The sequence below is a fragment of the Amia ocellicauda genome, chromosome 12 (genome assembly GCF_036373705.1).
Source record: "Amia ocellicauda isolate fAmiCal2 chromosome 12, fAmiCal2.hap1, whole genome shotgun sequence".
NCBI lineage: Eukaryota > Metazoa > Chordata > Actinopteri > Amiiformes > Amiidae > Amia > Amia ocellicauda.
In genome coordinates this window covers 25,858,657-25,877,642 of record NC_089861.1, presented here as the reverse complement: position 1 = coordinate 25,877,642, position 18,986 = coordinate 25,858,657, and the positions used below count along the sequence as shown (strand labels likewise).

General features: G+C 41.6%; 1 protein-coding gene and 2 non-coding genes across 3 annotated transcripts; 1 reads left to right on the top strand and 2 right to left on the bottom strand.

Annotated features, from left to right (window-relative positions):
- Positions 1-5,711: 5,711 nt before the first annotated feature.
- LOC136765306 (U2 spliceosomal RNA) lies at positions 5,712-5,897 on the bottom strand. The gene has a single exon (XR_010821503.1). It is a non-coding gene; the product is annotated as a U2 spliceosomal RNA (small nuclear RNA).
- Positions 5,898-9,954: 4,057 nt separating this feature from the next.
- LOC136765113 (U2 spliceosomal RNA) lies at positions 9,955-10,145 on the bottom strand. The gene has a single exon (XR_010821316.1). It is a non-coding gene; the product is annotated as a U2 spliceosomal RNA (small nuclear RNA).
- Positions 10,146-15,518: 5,373 nt separating this feature from the next.
- Positions 15,519-17,419, top strand: LOC136764735 (E3 ubiquitin/ISG15 ligase TRIM25-like). The gene has a single exon (XM_066719033.1). The coding sequence runs from the start codon at positions 15,775-15,777 to the stop codon at positions 16,417-16,419; it is 645 nt and encodes a 214-aa protein (XP_066575130.1). The 5' UTR covers positions 15,519-15,774; the 3' UTR covers positions 16,420-17,419.
- The last annotated feature ends 1,567 nt before the right edge of the window (positions 17,420-18,986 follow it).

The following is an 18,986-nucleotide window of genomic DNA, read 5'->3' as shown; positions in this document are numbered from 1 at the left end:
TTTGACCCGAGCCACCTCCTCAGCTAGGTCGAAGCCTCTGAGCTGTAAAAGACTCAGGCACTGGAGGCGGGTGTTTAGATGGGAATATCTCGCCCGCCTCTCACGAGCTTTCCGTTTCCCTAGCTGAATGAAGTAGCCCATGGTCCTTTTCTTCACAATCTCCCACCACTCTATGGGAGAATCAAAAAGGTCCTTCAGGGTCCTCCACTCCTCGAGGTGTCTGCTAAAGGTCTTAATAACACGAAGGTCATCGAGCAGGGAGGTGTTGAGCTTCCAGACCCCAGGCCCCGACTCCCGTGTGCTCGGGATGAGCACCTCTGTCGTCAGGATCCTGTGGTCTGAAAAGAAGACCGCCTCCGAAGACATGGCGGTCCTATCAAGTGGCTTAATGAGGAGGACGAGATCTATCCTGGAGAAGGAGGAGCCAGAAGAACTCACCCAGGTGAACAAGGGGACCAGGTCCCGACCTGCGTCGCAGAGTTCAAAGTCCTCCACGAACGCAGCGAGGTCCCTGCTGAATCTATCATTGCGGGGTTTACTCCGGTCTACATCCCTCAGAGCACAGTTGAAATCACCTGAAATGATAACTGGCAAGGTGCCGATCAGGAGCGGGCGTAGCTGAGGGAGAAAGAGGACTCTCTCTCTCTGGCTGGTGGGGGCATAGACATTGACCAGCCTCAATACAGCCCCCTTGTATTTAAAATCGAGGCTGGCCAGTCTGTCCGCCTCTATTACCTTAAATGCCTTTACCTCTATGAAGGGGTTTTTCAGGAGTACGGCAATCCCGTCCACTCGGGACACATTGGACCCCGACCAGAAGGATTCGCCTAGGGTCCAAGTGTCCCGGAGATCTTTGTATTCCTTTTGGAACGGGATGCCGCACTCCTGCAAACAGATGACATCCGCCTTCATACCAGCCAGAGAGTTTAGAACATCGGTCCTCTTTTTCGCCTCAGCAATGCTCCTCACATTTATTGATATAATAGTTAATGCCATAATGGCTGTGAGGGCAATTACCCGCTCCGTAACAATCATGTAAAGAAACTCTCCTCTTCCGCACTTCTCTCTTCTCCCTCACCTAGCTTAGCGCTCGCACCCATCATTTCAACCATTTGCCTCACCGCTTGATCCTCTAGGAAGACTATGTGGGGGGCTCGGCTCCCGCCACCCGGTAAGGCTGGCGAAACTCCACTGGGCTCAGGGCCCGTGGTGCTGGAGGTTCTCCCTGGTTCCCTTGTAGCCGAGGCCCGACGAGCAGATGGCAGGGCAGAGGCCTTGTGTGCGACTGAGGAGAGGACTGGATAGACCCCGCTAGTCGTTCTTTTAAGTAAAGGTGGGGGAGGGGGTGGTTTCTCCCTTCCCGGCTGTCTGTTGCCGCAGGCCTCCACCCTCAGCGCCAGTGACTCCGCCATTGCGGCCCTGAGGTCATCTTGGCAGAAGACACTGGCGCTGACTCTCCTCTCCTGAGGACCTGCGGCTCTCCCACTACTGTTTTATTGTTTGAAGTATTTTACATTTTACAAATAAAAACACTCAAAATCACAAGAATTAAAATTAACATTTTTTTAAATCAATTACTAAAATCACTTAAAAAAAATTAAAATCTCAAAGTGATTAAATTCAAAATAACTGAACATGGAGTAGGAGTAATCTAGGAGTAATCTGCAAACTACATAGTGAAAATGCAATCAGTCTTCAGGAAACACACAGCAGACTGAAATAAGCACAACGTCATATTTATAAGACCCGAAACTGCATTCGACTAAACCCTGAAACTCTGAAAAATCACTACAAACTCTGTTTTGTAAAATGGCTTATTTCACAGACACAGAACCAAACAGGCTCACCCTCAACATAGTCCAACACTTACACAAAGTATGATGTAAACTTACAGGTTTACCAGTAGCACAGGGGTATTATTAATCTATTCATGCAACTTTTAGACACTTGTCTAATACAGAGCCAACAACTGCATTGACAGCAGGTAGCAGGGCTTAGACAATGCTATGCGCTGGGATTTAAAATGACTCTGTAGGCCAGGGCATTTTAACATGGTCAAATTAGCCTCCAACCCCTAAAATGCTAAGACATGTTTTTTGTATCATATGTATTACTGTTGTATTACTATGTACATTAATGTTGTTTATACTTTTGATTTAATTTGATATAATGTTATCATATTTTTTAAATACAAATTAATAAATACAAATAACAAATACTATATAATAATAATAATAATAATAATAATAATAATAATAATAATAATAATAATAATGCAAAAACATTAAACAATCATATTTTCAATTACAAAATAATATATAAAATAATAATTTAATAATAACATTAAATTTTTTAAAACATATTAAACAAAACTCACCCTGACTTTGTCACAACCTCAGGATGGGGAACCTCTGCTGTAGACCCTCATCCCCTCTGTCAACAGTTTGTAGGTGACTTGTAACACAAGGGCAGAAACATGAAAACTCAGTCTTGGTGTGGTGTTTCTGTCCAGTGGTCTGATCTGATACAACTTTCTACTACATTTCATATTCTATTAAAATAGAACACATGAGTAGTTCATAAATTATGAGTGTCTCTTCAGCCCCTCATTGCTCCCTTGCATTACAGAGCATGACACGTGCTCTTCACATTCATGTTGATGCAGGACTCGTCAACACAAAACTGTACATAAATACATAAACAATACAAACATTAAGAACAGAAACCACTTTCAATCTGACATTTCACAGTATAGAAATTAAATAAGTTTGAATTACCTCATGGCTTTCCTCAGGCTCGGAGCCAGGCCCCGTCTTGCCATCAGCGTCAGAAGCTGAGCGCTCTGTGTAAGATTCAGAGTATCGTTCAGCTGTGAGCGGTGGAGAGGGGAAAGGGAGATGCAGAGCAGGCAGGGTGTCTGTGAGACGGGTCTCTGTCCTGCTTGTCCTGCAGAGCCTCTCTTATCTGAAATGGCGCTGGACACACACAAAGCAGCAACGCCCCCAGACAGCAGCTCCTTAAGAGAAGACACTGTCAAATTTAACATTCAATAAAAGTACACTGTTTTGACCATTTTCAGTTGAATTAATCCTCAGCATCAAATGCATTGAGACCGTACACAGCTTCCAGATGACTTGTACTTTAAGATATGTTGTATATTTAGGCTACCCTGTTATTGCTTGAATAAAATGTTATTTTATGAGAGCAGTAAGAAAAAGGGGGAACAACGATATATAAATTGAATTAATAATTCTAAGCACTCTTGCTATTAGAAATAACTAAGATGAAGGCCTAAACTGGCTATCTAGTAACTGTTTAAGAAGAAATGCTTTTCTGTGAGTGTGCTAAAGAATCGAACTTCTCATTTCTGTCATTACAGTGAACTAACTGGAATACGTAGTATACACCTAACAATCGCTTAGAATGAAATGCTTTTCTTTATGAAATGTAAGATGAGTGCTCAGAATAATTAGACATCTATATTTCGACCCGGGCTTGATTATGTTGACAGTTTATGGCTGTGCTTTGCCATTAATCCAGATTTCACCTTGTTCTCTATGGGTTGGTTTCAGAGGATGATTAGCACTAGTTTAAGGACATTACTCAGAATATGGCACTCACCATTGTTTGGTATACAAAATGATTTAGCCTGAAGGACAATAAACCATTGGTATATAGTACTATACTAGGCTAAATTACTGTTGCTAACCATGTACATAAACAACTTACAGTCTGAATTAAACCTTCTTGGCTCTGTCTCACATCTTTTAAAATCTCAATTTGACTTACTAGTAAAAGTTACAAAGTGAGAGGGATTTAACCAAAGACAAAGAACTGTCTATTTTTTTAATTAAACCTTAATCATTTTTGCCATTGTCAATATGTTGAATACGTAAAATGTGCACAAAACAGAAATATTTACACAGAAATGTGTATCCTTATGAGCCAATGAAGGCTTAAAAGTGATAATAATAAAAAGAAAGAAATGTCAATATAAACTAAAAACACATGGTCGTATGTCTGTGTGGGTTCAAATCCCACTCTGGGTAAATACTAATCTTCCTCTTTTAATTCACTAATTTAAGTCAAATGTCAAATGCCAAAGAATATGGCACACAAAGGCTGTGCGGCAATAATTAAACTGCTCTGTAGTAAAAGCCATGAAACCGGGTCTGATTACATATTCCTTCTTTTATTGTTATTCTTAGTTATTCTCTGGATTAGTGTCCTGGAGGAGGACAGCACATACTTATCAGATTGGGTGGGAAACGGCAGAGACCTGAATGCGGTTATCAGTAGCAAGCGATGGCTACGTTCTAGATAAGGTCCTACAACCAGGCCTGGCCATAACACCCCAACGACAGAGCCAGAGAGCTCGTGTTTATGTAGCAGGCCTACGAACCTAGTACTCAGAGTGTTTTTTTAAATTATTTAAAACAGTCCTATACTTTCTCACTCTATATTGATACATGTACATTAAGTAAAAAAATAAACACACTTTGATGTTGTGGTATTGCATGAGCATTTCACTTCCTTTCTACAGAGTATATCTGCTTAGACATGTTCAGTCCTGATCATTTAGACAATCTCATTCTTAAACATGAACTATTTATCTAAATTGTGTATATATGGATTACCTTTAAATATATGTACATCTTACTGTCTGTCTAAATGGAATGAGTATTTTGTACTTTATTATTTTACCATGCTACACTTCCTATGCTCTCTTGTAATCTTAGTCTGTATTGCAGTTTGAGGTGTACAGTATTTCACCCTATTCAAACAAAACAGTTATTCAGTTATGAAATCTTCAGATGACCATTTGGTCTAAAACAATGTAAACAAGTTGAAACATGTTGAACATGTTTATACTGGTTTATCCACACAGAGATATATGACTGGCACAGGTATTCATCCAGCACATGTACACCTAACAAAGAACCATAACATGGCATGATGATAAAACATGATATACATAGAACGTTAAGTGATATAACACCATGGTTTTGTTTTTACACAATGAATGGTCATTTTAGCACTGAAGGCTTTTGAAGTAGGAGGGGAGGCCTTTGTGTGATAACTGTAGTAAAGAAACTGACACTTTGAAGGCAATTATTTCTGTCTCTGTGAAGAGTAATATGTCCGGGCAGCCTCGTTCCTCTGTATGTCTGGCTTCCTGTAGGAGATTTCAGACCAAAGCTGCTACACTGTCCTCTCACTCTTGAGCTGCAAACTGCTGCTCTGGCTGCTTCTCAAAGCTTTTGCAAATGCACTAAATCATTGTGGGTCTAAACTTCATCCTGTGTCTACAAGCTAGAGATGCTCTTGATTCCTTCATGTGAATGGAAACTATTCACTCCATTATAGAACAAATAACATATCAAAGCTAATATTTGGTCATAAAGTCATGGCCTTACAGGGTAAACCATGAAATATTGTACTAACTAATGGAAAAAACAGTATTGTGGGTTTCTAAAATTCATGAAAATATACTATATATTAAACAGTGACAATTGGGAACTATTAAAAAATATCATTAGCTTTAATGTAATTATAAATATTGTCTACCAGTAGTTATGATACACAGATTTTGTTAAAATGTCATAGATGAGCTGATGTTCTCAATAATAATAGAGAAAGTCAAGAAACAACATATTGTTCACTTGGAAACGTTAGTGACTTCAGTCTGTCGTTAAACCAGCTCGTTCCCCGGGGGGTGCACCGTTCCTGGAGACACTGCAATACCAGGCCGATGCGTGGAGTGGGCGGAGCAAGCCCCTATCCCATCTCCCTGCGCCAAAAATCAATTTAATATATGGTCCCCATATAGGGGACGTATCAGATATTAATACTGTTTATTTGGTTGAAGTATTTTACATTTCGTAAATAAAAACAATTCAATATTTAATACTTATGATTAAAATCATTTAAAATATCAATTCTTAAAATCACTTAAAAAAATTTAAAATCTTTGTGATTTTTAACAAAACTAAAACAATTAACTTTAAAATAAACGTGGTCAAATCAAATAAACAAAACGTGATAAAAGCAAAAACTGCACACCAACAAAAGAGTCAAATACATTGAAAATAACTGAAAATGCATTAAACAAAATAAAGAAACAATTAAAAAGGAAAAAATAAAAAACAAACAAAAAAAGTCTAATGCATTTTAAATTAAACCCAAAACGGTCAATGTATTTGACAACAAAATATAACAAAACTATACCAAAAAAGCCCTAAACAATGTGATTTAAAAACAACTAAATCTTTAAAAACAATTAAGATTCGTTTTTTTTTAATCTTTTTAAAACAGTCATCCGTAAAATCTTTAAAAGATCTTGGACTCGGGCTCCAGCAGGGGGAACTAACCGTCCCCGGAGGTGGGTCCCATCATGGGATCCTGAGCTCCCCCAGATCTTGTATGCGCCAGTTCTTGTAGGCTTCCTCCTTGCCCCTCTGATGGACCTCCAGATTGACATAGTCTCTTACAAACACCATGCCCCTCCGCGCGATGACGATCGGGTCCAGCTCCTGCTTATTGAACAAACAGATGTTCCGTCCCTCCCACAGTGCCTGCTTCACTGCGCAGACGACACGCCACCAGCACCTCAGGGTAGATGTTGAAATTCCCCTGGCCGGACCGTATAGGATCTGCTGGGCGGTCGCCCGCGCAGGAACGGCGAACCTGTGGAGGAACGGAGAAAACAGGAGCCAGACCCTGTGGGCGGAGGGGCACTCACTAAAGATGTGAGCCTCCGTCTCCTTCCCCAGGCAACCCTTATAGGGGCAGGTGTCATAAGGAGCTATGCCCCTTCTGTGCATGAACACTCGGGTGGGGAGACACCGACTCACAGCCATCCAGGAGACATCTTTCTGCGTGTTCGTGAGGCAAACGTGCGTAGCGTTAGCCCAGATAAACCGGCAGGTTTCGGGAGGGAAATCTTCTATCCGGCTGGTCTCCTGGGTAGATCTCATCTGACTACAGATGGTCTTATAATCCCAGGAGGCCAGCACGACTTCATGGAGGCCTACTTCGAGCGCAAAGGCTCGGAGCGCCCTGTAGAACGGCGGGGGATCCCACGAGTGCGGCCTGGTGTTATCCATGGCGCAGAGGCCGAATGGTCTCAGGCTGCTGGCAAAATAAAAGCGGTTCATGAAACTCACTTTCTTGCCAGCAGCCTGGATGTTCTTGACCACATAGGCCAGCCCCTGCGCCTTTATCAGCCGCACAACGTCCGGGACCCCCCTGCCTCCATCCAGGGTACCCTTCACCATCTGCACTCTTTTCAGCCTCTCCATTTTGCTCCCCCAGACAAACCGAAATATAATTCGGGTCACTAGTTTTGCGATAACCTTGTCTGGGGGGAAGATCATTCCTACGTAGAGGAGTATCGGGAAGAGGATGGCCTTTACGACCAGCACCTTACCAGCCATCGTCAAGGTCCTTGTGCTCCAGCCGTGGATCTTCCTTTGGACCTTTGCTATGGCCTCCTCCCAGCTCCGGGTGCCCGTGTTGGTCCCGTCGATCGTGATCCCCAGAACCTTGATAAACGGCTTCACAGGGAACACGGTCGGCGGGCCCCGGCCGACAGGCCATGCCCTGGAGAGGTAGACCTCGCTCTTGGCCTTGTTCACAGCGGCCCCCGTCGCCCTGCAGAAGCCGTCCAGCAGTTCCTCGACCCTGGCCACGGACGGAGCGTCCGTGCAGACCACGGCCACGTCGTCCATATAGGCCAGGGCCTTCAGTTGCTCTCCGCCGGAACCCGGGAGATGGAAACCTGTCACCCGGACGTCCCGGCGGATCGCCTGCATGAACGGCTCCAAGCAGAGGACGTACAGCAGGGCCGACAGGGGACAACCCTGCCGGACCCCCGACCTGACCGGAAATGGTTCGGTCAGGTGGCGGTTCACAAGGACCCTGCTGCTTAGGCCGCTGTAGATGATCTTGACCCACTTCCTCAGGCCAAGAGCGAGACCCATCCTCTCCATAACAAGCTGCAGGTATTCGTGGCCCACTCTGTCGAAGGCTTTCTCCTGGTCCAAGCTGATTAGGACCAGGGGAAGCCCTCTCTCGTTCGAGTAGGCCACGACATCCCTGAGCAGCATGGCGTTGTCGGCCGCCGATCTCCCCCGGGCACCACAGACCTGGTCGGGACCCACGACTTGAGGGAGTGGCCGCTGCAGCCGGAGCGTCAGTGCTTTGGCCAGTATCTTGTAGTCGGTGCACAGGAGGCTGACTGGCCGCCAGTTCCTCAGATCTTTCGGGTCTCCCTTCTTGTGAAGAAGGGAGAGGATACTCTTCTTCATCGAAGGGGCCAATCTGCCCTCTCTGTACATCGACCCCAGGACCTGGCCCAGATCTTCCTTAAGCACCTCCCAAAAGATCTTATAGAACTCAGCAGGGATCCTGTCGGGACCCGGTGTCCTTCCAGAGTTACGACTCTTTATCACCTGGGAGAGTTCAGTGGTGGTGTGACAGCACATACTTATCAGATTGGGTGGGAAACGGCAGAGACCTGAATGCGGTTATCAGTAGCAAGCGATGGCTACGTTCTAGATAAAGTCCTACAACCAGGCATGGCCATAACACCCCAACGACAGAGCCAGAGAGCTCGTGTTTATGTAGCAGGCCTACGAACCTAGTACTCAGAGTGTTTTTTTAAATTATTTAAAACAGTCCTATACTTTCTCACTCTATATTGATACATGTACATTAAGTAAAAAAATAAACACACTTTGATGTTGTGGTATTGCATGAGCATTTCACTTCCTTTCTACAGAGTATATCTGCTTAGACATGTTCAGTCCTGATCATTTAGACAATCTCATTCTTAAACATGAACTATTTATCTAAATTGTGTATATATGGATTACCTCACTGTCTGTCTGTCTAAATGGAATGAGTATTTTGTACTTTATTATTTTACCATGCTACACTTCCTATGCTCTCTTGTAATCTTAGTCTGTATTGCAGTTTGAGGTGTACAGTATTTCACCCTATTCAAACAAAACAGTTATTCAGTTATGAAATCTGTTTTAGACCAAATGGTCATCTGAAATGTAAACAAGTTGAAATCTTTTTTTAAAACATGTCAAGGTAAACATGTTTATACTGGTTTATCCACACAGAGATATATGACTGGCACAGGTATTCGTCTAGCACATGTACACCTAACAAAGAACCATAACATGGCATGATGATAAAACATGATATACATAGAACGTTAAGTGATATAACACCATGGTTTTGTTTTTACACAATGAATGGTCATTTTAGCACTGAAGGCTTTTGAAGTAGGAGGGGAGGCCTTTGTGTGATAACTGTAGTAAAGAAACTGACACTTTGAAGGCAATTATTTCTGTCTCTGTGAAGAGTAATATGTCCGGGCAGCCTCGTTCCTCTGTATGTCTGGCTTCCTGTAGGAGATTTCAGACCAAAGCTGCTACACTGTCCTCTCACTCTTGAGCTGCAAACTGCTGCTCTGGCTGCTTCTCAAAGCTTTTGCAAATGCACTAAATCATTGTGGGTCTGAACTTCATCCTGTGTCTACAACCTAGAGATGCTCTTGATCCCTTCATGTGAATGGAAACTATTCACTCCATTATAGAACAAATAACATATCAAAGGTAATATTTGGTCATAAAGTCATGGCCTTACAGGGTAAACCATGAAATATTGTACTAACTAATGGAAAAAACAGTATTGTGGGTTTCTAAAATTCATGAAAATATACTATATATTAAACAGTGACAATTGGGAACTATTAAAAAATATCATTAGCTTTAATGTAATTATAAATATTGTCTACCAGTAGTTATGATACACAGATTTTGTTAAAATGTCATAGATGAGCTGATGTTCTCAATAATAATAGAGAAAGTCAAGAAACAACATATTGTTCACTTGGAAACGTTAGTGACTTCAGTCTGTCGTTAAACCAGCTCGTTCCCCGGGGGGTGCACCGTTCCTGGAGACACTGCAATACCAGGCCGATGCGTGGAGTGGGCGGAGCAAGCCCCTATCCCATCTCCCTGCGCCAAAAATCAATTTAATATATGGTCCCCATATAGGGGACGTATCAGATATTAAACTGATAAGAACAGATACTACACTTGATCTTAGCCAAAAGGCCGAGAAGCGATACCGAGCCCTCCGCGCTCACAGAGTCCCGTCTCCGGACAGAGCGAGTGGGTCCAGGGTGGGACTCGTAAACAACACCTACGAACTCAACACGCAAGCGCATCAAGTTCATATGACACTACGGACGCCTGTAGGAATCGCATGCGCTTCATCAGAACGATCAAGAACCTTTCGAACACTCAGAAATTAATCGAAGCCCAACATGCAACGCGCAGTAATTTGCATAACATCCAAGTCTACACCAATCAAATACCTGAAACAAATCTTAAATATTGTGACATACAAACCAGTGACGTAAAGTCGTGTTATACAGCATAATTAACAGCTCAAGTCATAAATGTACATCAATAGTGAACTAATTCCGTCGAATCTGAACACGCTTCTTAGCTGCATGTAGTTAATACCCATGATGCTCCGAATATATTTCCATAATCACGCCCACTGCCAGTCCAGAGGCATAGATATAGAATCACTAGAACGGTTTTACCTACATAACGTCTATGGGGAGCCGTCGGCCATATTGTCTAGGGATGGAAGTACAGCGCTTATAACACATAGAAGCAGAGATAAATACGTGTATTGTTGTTTAAACGTATGTGTAACCGTCAAATAGGACTACAAATATTACGTCAAAACAGGTTTACAAACTACTGAAATGTATGCATTATCGGATTCCAGTTACAGTGAATGGAAATATGCATTGTACTGATCATAACCCGTTGTGATTTTACACAGTCAGACAAATCACTTTAAATCTCAACGTTAGACTCACGATTGAATGTGATTTACAGACACGAACACACCCAGGCTGTTCTAACCAGGAATACACGGTTGCGGTTTAAAAAATAACAATAAAGATCCTGCTCCAGTTTGCTCTGCCCTGTAATTTAACCCGTACGTTATCGTCTGCTGGTTCAGTCTTATTAGGATTGTAGTTATTAAGTATTATTGTAGATACTTTGATTAGATCTGAAAGTTATCATACTTGATGTTCTGTATAGCATGTAGACCTATAGGTTATAAAACTGTACCTCGCCACTGCTGCAGCAAAACGAACAGGCCTCCGGTGTTTCTAGTCAAGGTAATGTACTGACGGGGGAGGGATGGGATCCGCCATTTACCACCCCAAAGCACGCTCAAATATATAAAAACCCTAACTTATACACTGTCATCAGAAAAATAAATATGCAATAAGCACACGTAAAACACACCATAAATTAAGCAAGCAAACCCACAAAGCATCAAAAACTACACGAGAAAACCCAGAACAAAACCCATAATAGGCGTGTTAATTGCGGATACCATTATACGCAAACAGAACCTACGTGGCTTCCTTTATAAATTAAAATACGGAAAAGCACCTAAAATATCAAAATACAAATAATGACAGTCAATTCGGGGAACGGATATAGCTCAAAAAACACTCACTTATGCGGTTGCAGTTGAGATACGAGTCCTTTGTCCAGTCCTCTCTCCTGCTCTCCACAGCAGCTCAATATCCGCCAATAGAGCACCCAATTAACTGCCAATTAACTGCCAATTAACTCGGGTTTAGGCGTGAATCAATCAACAGGCACTACAAGTGTTTCGGCCTGAGATGGAAATCTCAGTTCTCACAGTGATAAGAAGTGTCTTTGAATTTTGCTTTTGTTTGTTACTCCTCATAAACTGCTGGCATCTGCTAATGCATACATACATATACAAAAACAAACTAGCTGTAAAGCAAAATAACTCATTCTAATCATTCTAGTACTGCTTGAACAGGTCTTCGTTGTCGGAAACCAAGTTTTGTTCAACAACAAGATGCAGGGCAACAGAATGCAGAGCCGTAGAGATAACAGAGCTATATTTGAAATGATTGAAAGAATGTAAACTGTTGAGAGAGGCTGTGTCAGCCTTGCCAGGTCCAAAGAGTAACAGAGACACCGATTCAGCTTTAAAACTCCAGGAATGTGAAATGTATCTAGAAATATTACATTTATTTCTTCATTTTTTTAAATGAGTAAAACAGCAATTCCTCCAGGAAGAGCTTTGGAAATTGCACTATTCACTTGCGTCACAAGGTGGAGTAGTTTCAGTACAGGATACCTCCATAAATAGTTTCATAGTAGTGACCGTATTTTCTTTAGTGGCAAGCCACAACTAATGACATCCTGTATATTTCCTTGTTCCTATTTGAACAGTTTTTACCAAATGATTTTCTGTTTATAACCTATCTACACCTGAGACCAGAGGCAGAGAGAGATGAGGATGGAGGGATTAGGGAAAGAGCAACAGGCAGCTGCCGGGCGGCAGGAGCGAGCAGGACAGGAATGGGAGAGACAGTCATAGATGCCCAGTGTCGACGGGCGGCGTCTCCTCGCTGGAGACCCACAACCTAACTACGTGATGTGTGTCTGCTGGTCCGAATACGCATCCTGTGATGACGAAGCAAATCGATGCTCCTTATTAACTTGAAATAAAAGCTTTGTCTGGAATTTGGTACTAATCAGCTTTTAAAAATCACTTTACAAAATATCTGCTGATCTGGATTCTCCTGACTGGGTAAGAGCTGTAGTTTACACTGTTGTTTCTCTGTCAAAGCAAGTCTGAATTATAAGTGTCATTATTTAAAGCTGCCACTTGGGGGCGACAAAACCATGAGACATAAACAGAACTGTGATTCAGTGAACTTCATTAGTGTGTGTCTGTCAGAAAAAGGGTTAAAAGCAACAATTCAACTTGTATTCCATTCTTAATATACTAATTGAAAACAATAACTGGGAATTATGACAGTGCCATCTACTGTTCCCAAAGCAGCATTACTGGCAGCAAGCTCAATTTCCTCAGACTCGCCATCCCACAATGAACCAGGCTAGCTACATCTGGACAGTGATATTGGACAATGAAATCACAGCACTTGTTGGGATTTTTATTAATACTAGAGTTCACACTGCAGTATGCATTTCTTAATCGGTGTATGTTTTCTTAATTTGTCACAACCTGAAATGATGCATTTAAATGTTGTTTCTCTTCTTCTTTGATTTATTCAACCATACTAAACACCTTAAAGAGGCAAGAAAATTCAGATTTTGAACTATATTTAGTAAATATTTGAATACAAATCACGTTTTAACAAATATTTATTTTATTATAAAGTAGTTCAAATTCACAGTAATACTATACATTTGTCAGATATATGGAATTTTAACCTTTCATCAATACCCAGCTACACCTGCTGCTGATTTAAAAACGTTCATGAATGAGTCAGTTCTCAAAAGACCTGGACAAATCAACTGAGAGCTGATCAATATGTGATGATAATGAACAATGATGAAAGCTACATTATTTTTATTCCCAGGCTGTTTAAGATTCCCCCCCCCCCCCACACTAAATTATCTTTTGAAAACTGCTTTATTTCAGTTACATTCCATTTGTTCAATTAATGGAAAATGTTCAATATTTCAATTCAATCTTGCATCCATCATTTTCAAACCTTGCAGAAAGGTTGCTATTCGATAAAGCATGTGAACAGAATGTGGCGAAGTGTTGTCTGTGGACAGTAATTCCTTCAGCCGAGTCACACAGACGGATGTGATTTCAGAGAGCAGAGGGTTCTTTGTGGTTGACGTACAGGGCTCAATTAAGCTCAGTGAGGCACTTGGAGGTGTGTTGTCGGTTTCCAAGTCGTCAGTTGCCTCTTTGAAGGGTTTAAGGAATGATACGACCTACTTGAGCGTGTTGGTGCTGATGCGTCCGATCTTGTCATAATTATTGCTCTCAGTCTCAGCCAGCACAGATGCAATGTCTTCATACTGTTCCCAAACAGAATTAAGGATGTCAAAATTGGAGTTCCACCATGTCTCAACGGATTGTTTCAGTGACTTTTTCAGCTTGCCCTGCTGTCCTGAATGTTTGAAATATGTGACCAACTCTTTAACATCAGTGAGGAAACCCAGTGACCTCTGGTGACATTTCCATCACGGCAGGAGCAAACGCACTAGACAGGGTCACGTTTAGTATGTGCGCTATGCAATTTAGTCTCATGACTCCTCGTAGGGAACAGACCATGTTGGCTCCATGATCTGTGACGATCTTTCTGCCCATTTCTGTCGCATCAATGCCAAATACTCTGAGATTATGTATTAGTTTTATGCTATTTGTATAACTGGTTATTTATGTTTTAAAAATGTATAAGTCTGCTTGATATGTGCATACCGATGTATACACTAGTTTACACAGTTTATTGCAATTGTTTTGAAAAACAATTGAAAAACACGTTAATTTTCACTTAACTTTTATCCAAGTCTGTATTTTATTTTTTCCTCACACTGTTCAGGCGCTGTGGTTGTGTGTAGTACGATGTGTCGTCGATGCTAGTGTTTAATAATGAAAACTATCACAGCCGTGACTAGTAAATATTGCATATTTCTGCAATTTTCTGGAAAACACAAAAGAAGTAAATTAAATTTCCTTAGCATATTGCTCTTTACTGATCCTCTCTTCTGAGAAATGGTGGAGTGCACAGGGTCGTCCGCACTAAATGGAGATCTTCACAGCACCACCAAATACTCCGTGTTCAAACAAGATAGTCAACTCCCGCTTTGCTTCCATCTTTGAGAAGGGCTGCTCTAATACAATCCAGGTGCATCGTTTAAAAAAAATGCAATTGTTTTTAAAAGAGAAGACTCCAGAATGAGAAATTATGCAGGTTTTCCATTATGTAGAGAGGGGAAAAAATACACCGAACCTCATGCAACTCCCACAATGCACCGTTTCAGGTAACATGAATGTTCCCATATAAATTAGGCGGTGTAGACTATCTAATTTAGATAGAGGATATTTAGTACCGCCTGTTGAAAATGTCACAGTGAGCTCACAGTGAACTCACACTGGGTAATGTGATCATATTAGTATTGATAATGTTATGCCCTGACTTAACGGTGGTATTAATTAAATACACTGGGAGTTGATATTCCAAGCTTTTATTCCTGAAAAATAACAATAGAGCAGAATGAGTGAATGAGCACAGATTGCAGTCAGTCAGTCAACAACTGTATAAGCAAGCTTGTCCCGCTGACATTCCTCTCCAATCTGTCCTTGAATTTTGAACTCCCTTCGAATGGTCACTTCTGGAATACCTCGAGCATCCAGGACTGACTTAGGCGTTGTCACTGTACTGCCTCTGCTTAATCGTTCCGTCTTTCGGAGTACCTTAACTGTTGCTTCCAGCGTCTCTAGGGACTCTACTGATTCTTTATCTTGTTGGCTGTCATTCAGTTCTTTCTGTGTCTGCTCTGTACTGTCCTTACTGTTCATTGTATGAATATAGGACAGGAGGTTTTGGATGTATTTTCAGGTATCTGCTTCCTCCTCCCTGTCTTCCACTTCCTGTAGTACTTTTCCTGCTGCACGGACCAGGATGCGTCTACTTTTCCCACTACCGTCTTCCTCCTCTGCTGGGAAGCACTTCAGGTATCTGCAAACATCTAACCGCAGCAGCACAGCCCTCCTCAGCCTGGCCTCAGCCCCAAACCACACCTCCTGCAGCTCTGGGCAGATCCAGTCCCTCCACACACACAGGTAATTTTCATTTCTGCTGAAACAGCCTGACTGGAACTGCGTCTCTCTGCCTCTCAGTCTCTCAGTGAAATGGCAGAAGCTGGAGTTTTTCTGGACCAGATCAGCTGCTCAGTGTGTCTGGACACACTGAAGGATCCAGTGACTATTCCCTGTGGACACAGTTACTGTCTGGGCTGTATTAAGAGCTGCTGGGACCGGGATGATAACATCGGTATCTACAGCTGCCCCCAGTGCAGAGAGACCTTTACCCCCAGGCCTGTACTGCACAGAAACATCATGCTGGCTGAAGTGGTGGACAGACTGAAGAAGACAGGGCTAAATACCCCTCCTCCTCCTCCTGTTCACAGTCCTGCTGAACCTGGAGATGTGTTGTGTGATTTCTGCACTGAAGAAAAGACGAGAGCTGTGAAATCCTGTCTGGTGTGTCTGGCCTCTTACTGTCAGTCTCACCTCCAGCCTCACTATGAAGTGGCCCCACTGAAGAAGCACAAGCTGGTTGATGCCACCGGGCGTCTGGACGATGTTCTCTGTCCTAATCATCAGAAACTGCTGGAGGTCTATTGCCGCACTGATCAGACGTGTATCTGTTTGCTGTGTGTAATGGATGCTCATAAAGGCCACGATACAGTCTCAGCTGCAGCAGAAAGGGCTGAGAAACAGGTGAGGACTGTGACTCTGTACTGGGAGCAGAAGTACAGTGACATACACATGTAGTTTTCATGGGTGTATTGATGGGAGGCACACAGTGTCGTTGGAGGGACCTGGGAGTGTCTAATCTATCACAACAATCACATGATGTTTTTATTTTATTATTATTACTTTAGAATGGGTAATATAATTTAGTATTTTCTTAAATATAAATGAGTGTTGCATTAAACTGTTTTGTTGGACAATTTTAGAAATAAAACCTGTCAACGAAGAGAAATATCTTCTCATTCCTGTTTAACTGTTTAGTCTGAAATTGACACACGTTAATAGACATCAGATTATAGGTGGCCCTGCCTATCCTTAATCATTGAATAATAATCAATTAAGGGAAATTGTGGTAACACGAAATGATAGAATCTTTCTCGGCACCCAAACGTAAATGAGACTGATATACACTCACCTAAAGGATTATTAGGAACACCATACTAGTACTGTGTTTGACCCCCTTTCGCCTTCAGAACTGCCTTAATTCTACGTGGCATTGATTCAACAAGGTGCTGAAAGCATTCTTTAGAAATGTTGGCCCATATTGATAGGATAGCATCTTGCAGTTGATGGAGATTCGTGGGATGCACATCCAGGGCATGAAGCTCCCGTTCCACCACATCCCAAAGATGCTCTATTGGGTTGAGATCTGGTGACTGTGGGGGCCAATTTAGTACAGTGAACTCATTGTCATGTTCAAGAAACCAATTTGAAATGATTCGACCTTTGTGACATGGTGCATTATCCTGCTGGAAGTAGCCATCAGAGGATGGGTACATGGTGGTCTTAAAGGGATGGACATGGTCAGAAACAATGCTCAGGTAGGCCGTGGCATTTAAACGATTCCCAATTGGCACTAAGGGGCCTAAATTGTGCCAAGAAAACATCCCCCACACCATTACACCACCACCACCAGCCTGCACAGTGGTAACAAGGCATGATGGATCCATGTTCTCATTCTGTTTACGCCAAATTCTGACTCTACCATCTGAATGTCTCAACAGAAATCGAGACTCATCAGACCAGGCAACATTTTTCCAGTCTTCAACTGTCCAATTTTGGTGAGCTTGTGCAAATTGTAGCCTCTTTTTCCTATTTGTAGTGGAGATGAGTGGTACCCGGTGGGGTCTTCTGCTGTTGTAGCCCATCCGCCTCAAGGTTGTACGTGTTGTGGCTTCACAAATGCTTTGCTGCATACCTCGGTTGTAACGAGTGGTTATTTCAGTCAAAGTTGCTCTTCTATCAGCTTGAATCAGTCGGCCCATTCTCCTCTGACCTCTAGTATCAACAAGGCATTTTCGCCCACAGGACTGCCGCATACTGGATGTTTTTCCCTTTTCACACCATTCTTTGTAAACCCTAGAAATGGTTGTGCGTGAAAATCCCAGTAACTGAGCAGATTGTGAAATACTCAGACCGGCCCGTCTGGCACCAACAACCATGCCACGCTCAAAATTGCTTAAATCACCTTTCTTTCCCATTCAGACATTCAGTTTGGAGTTCAGGAGATTGTCTTGACCAGGACCACACCCCTAAATGCATTGAAGCAACTGCCATGTGATTGGTTGGTTAGATAATTGCATTAATGAGAAATTGAACAGGTGTTCCTAATAATCCTTTAGGTGAGTGTATATAACGAGAAGTTACCTGACATAAATACTAACCTGCATAGTTATTTGATGTCCGACTAACAACACTAATGAGAGACTCACCTTCGTCTTACTAACTGGTATTGTAGTCAATGTGTTTATAATTTTGTTTAACGATTTGTGTGTCATCATATGCAATTCCATGGTCTTTGATTTGGTCACGGAAGTGATTTGTCGATCTTGAGTGAATTTTAATTAGTTTTCCCTTTGTGTATAACTAGTGTGGTGCTACATTTTATCTTTGTTTTTAATAAACTTGAGAATTTATATCTTTGGAATTGGTGTCTGCTTCCAATTTTAACTGAAATTTATACTGTACCTTACGCTACAACATTTATATTTACATTTAACATTTATATTTAACTTTTACATTTAACATTTAGATTTAGATTTAACATTTATATTTAACTTTTACATTTAACATTGTTATTTATATTTAACATTTACATTTATATTTAACATTTATATTTAAACTAAATATTTATTTAAACTAAATATTTGTTTAAGAACTATATTTATACTATGACTCAGAGATTTAGGATTTAGTTAAATATTTAATCAAACGATAAATATTTATTTTTCAAAAACCGAGATTTAGCATTTATTTAAGTATTTATTTAAATAAACAAAATATTTATAAATGTGGAAAAAATGGCTTAAGTATTTACTAAATGTGGAAAAAAACACAAGGTTTAAGTTAAATGTGTGAAAAAAGACACTCGTTAAAAAGTGTGCACTGTTTTACATTTGGAGCCCTATAGTTATATCAGTACATCTTTTTCTTGCTTTTCTTTGAAACAAACTCACTGATTGATAAGGGTGAGTACCTCTGACGCACCAGATCATATTCAATAGACATCAGATCAGAGTCCAGTGGTTAAGCCGCAATTCACCCATTGAGATGCTCAATTTGTCTGATCAATCCCAGCTTGAAAAAAG

Coding starts and splice junctions, on each gene's coding strand:
- LOC136764735 (XM_066719033.1), top strand. CDS start 15,775: ATGGCAGAAGCTGGAGTTTTTCTGGACCAGATCAGCTGCTCAGTGTGT.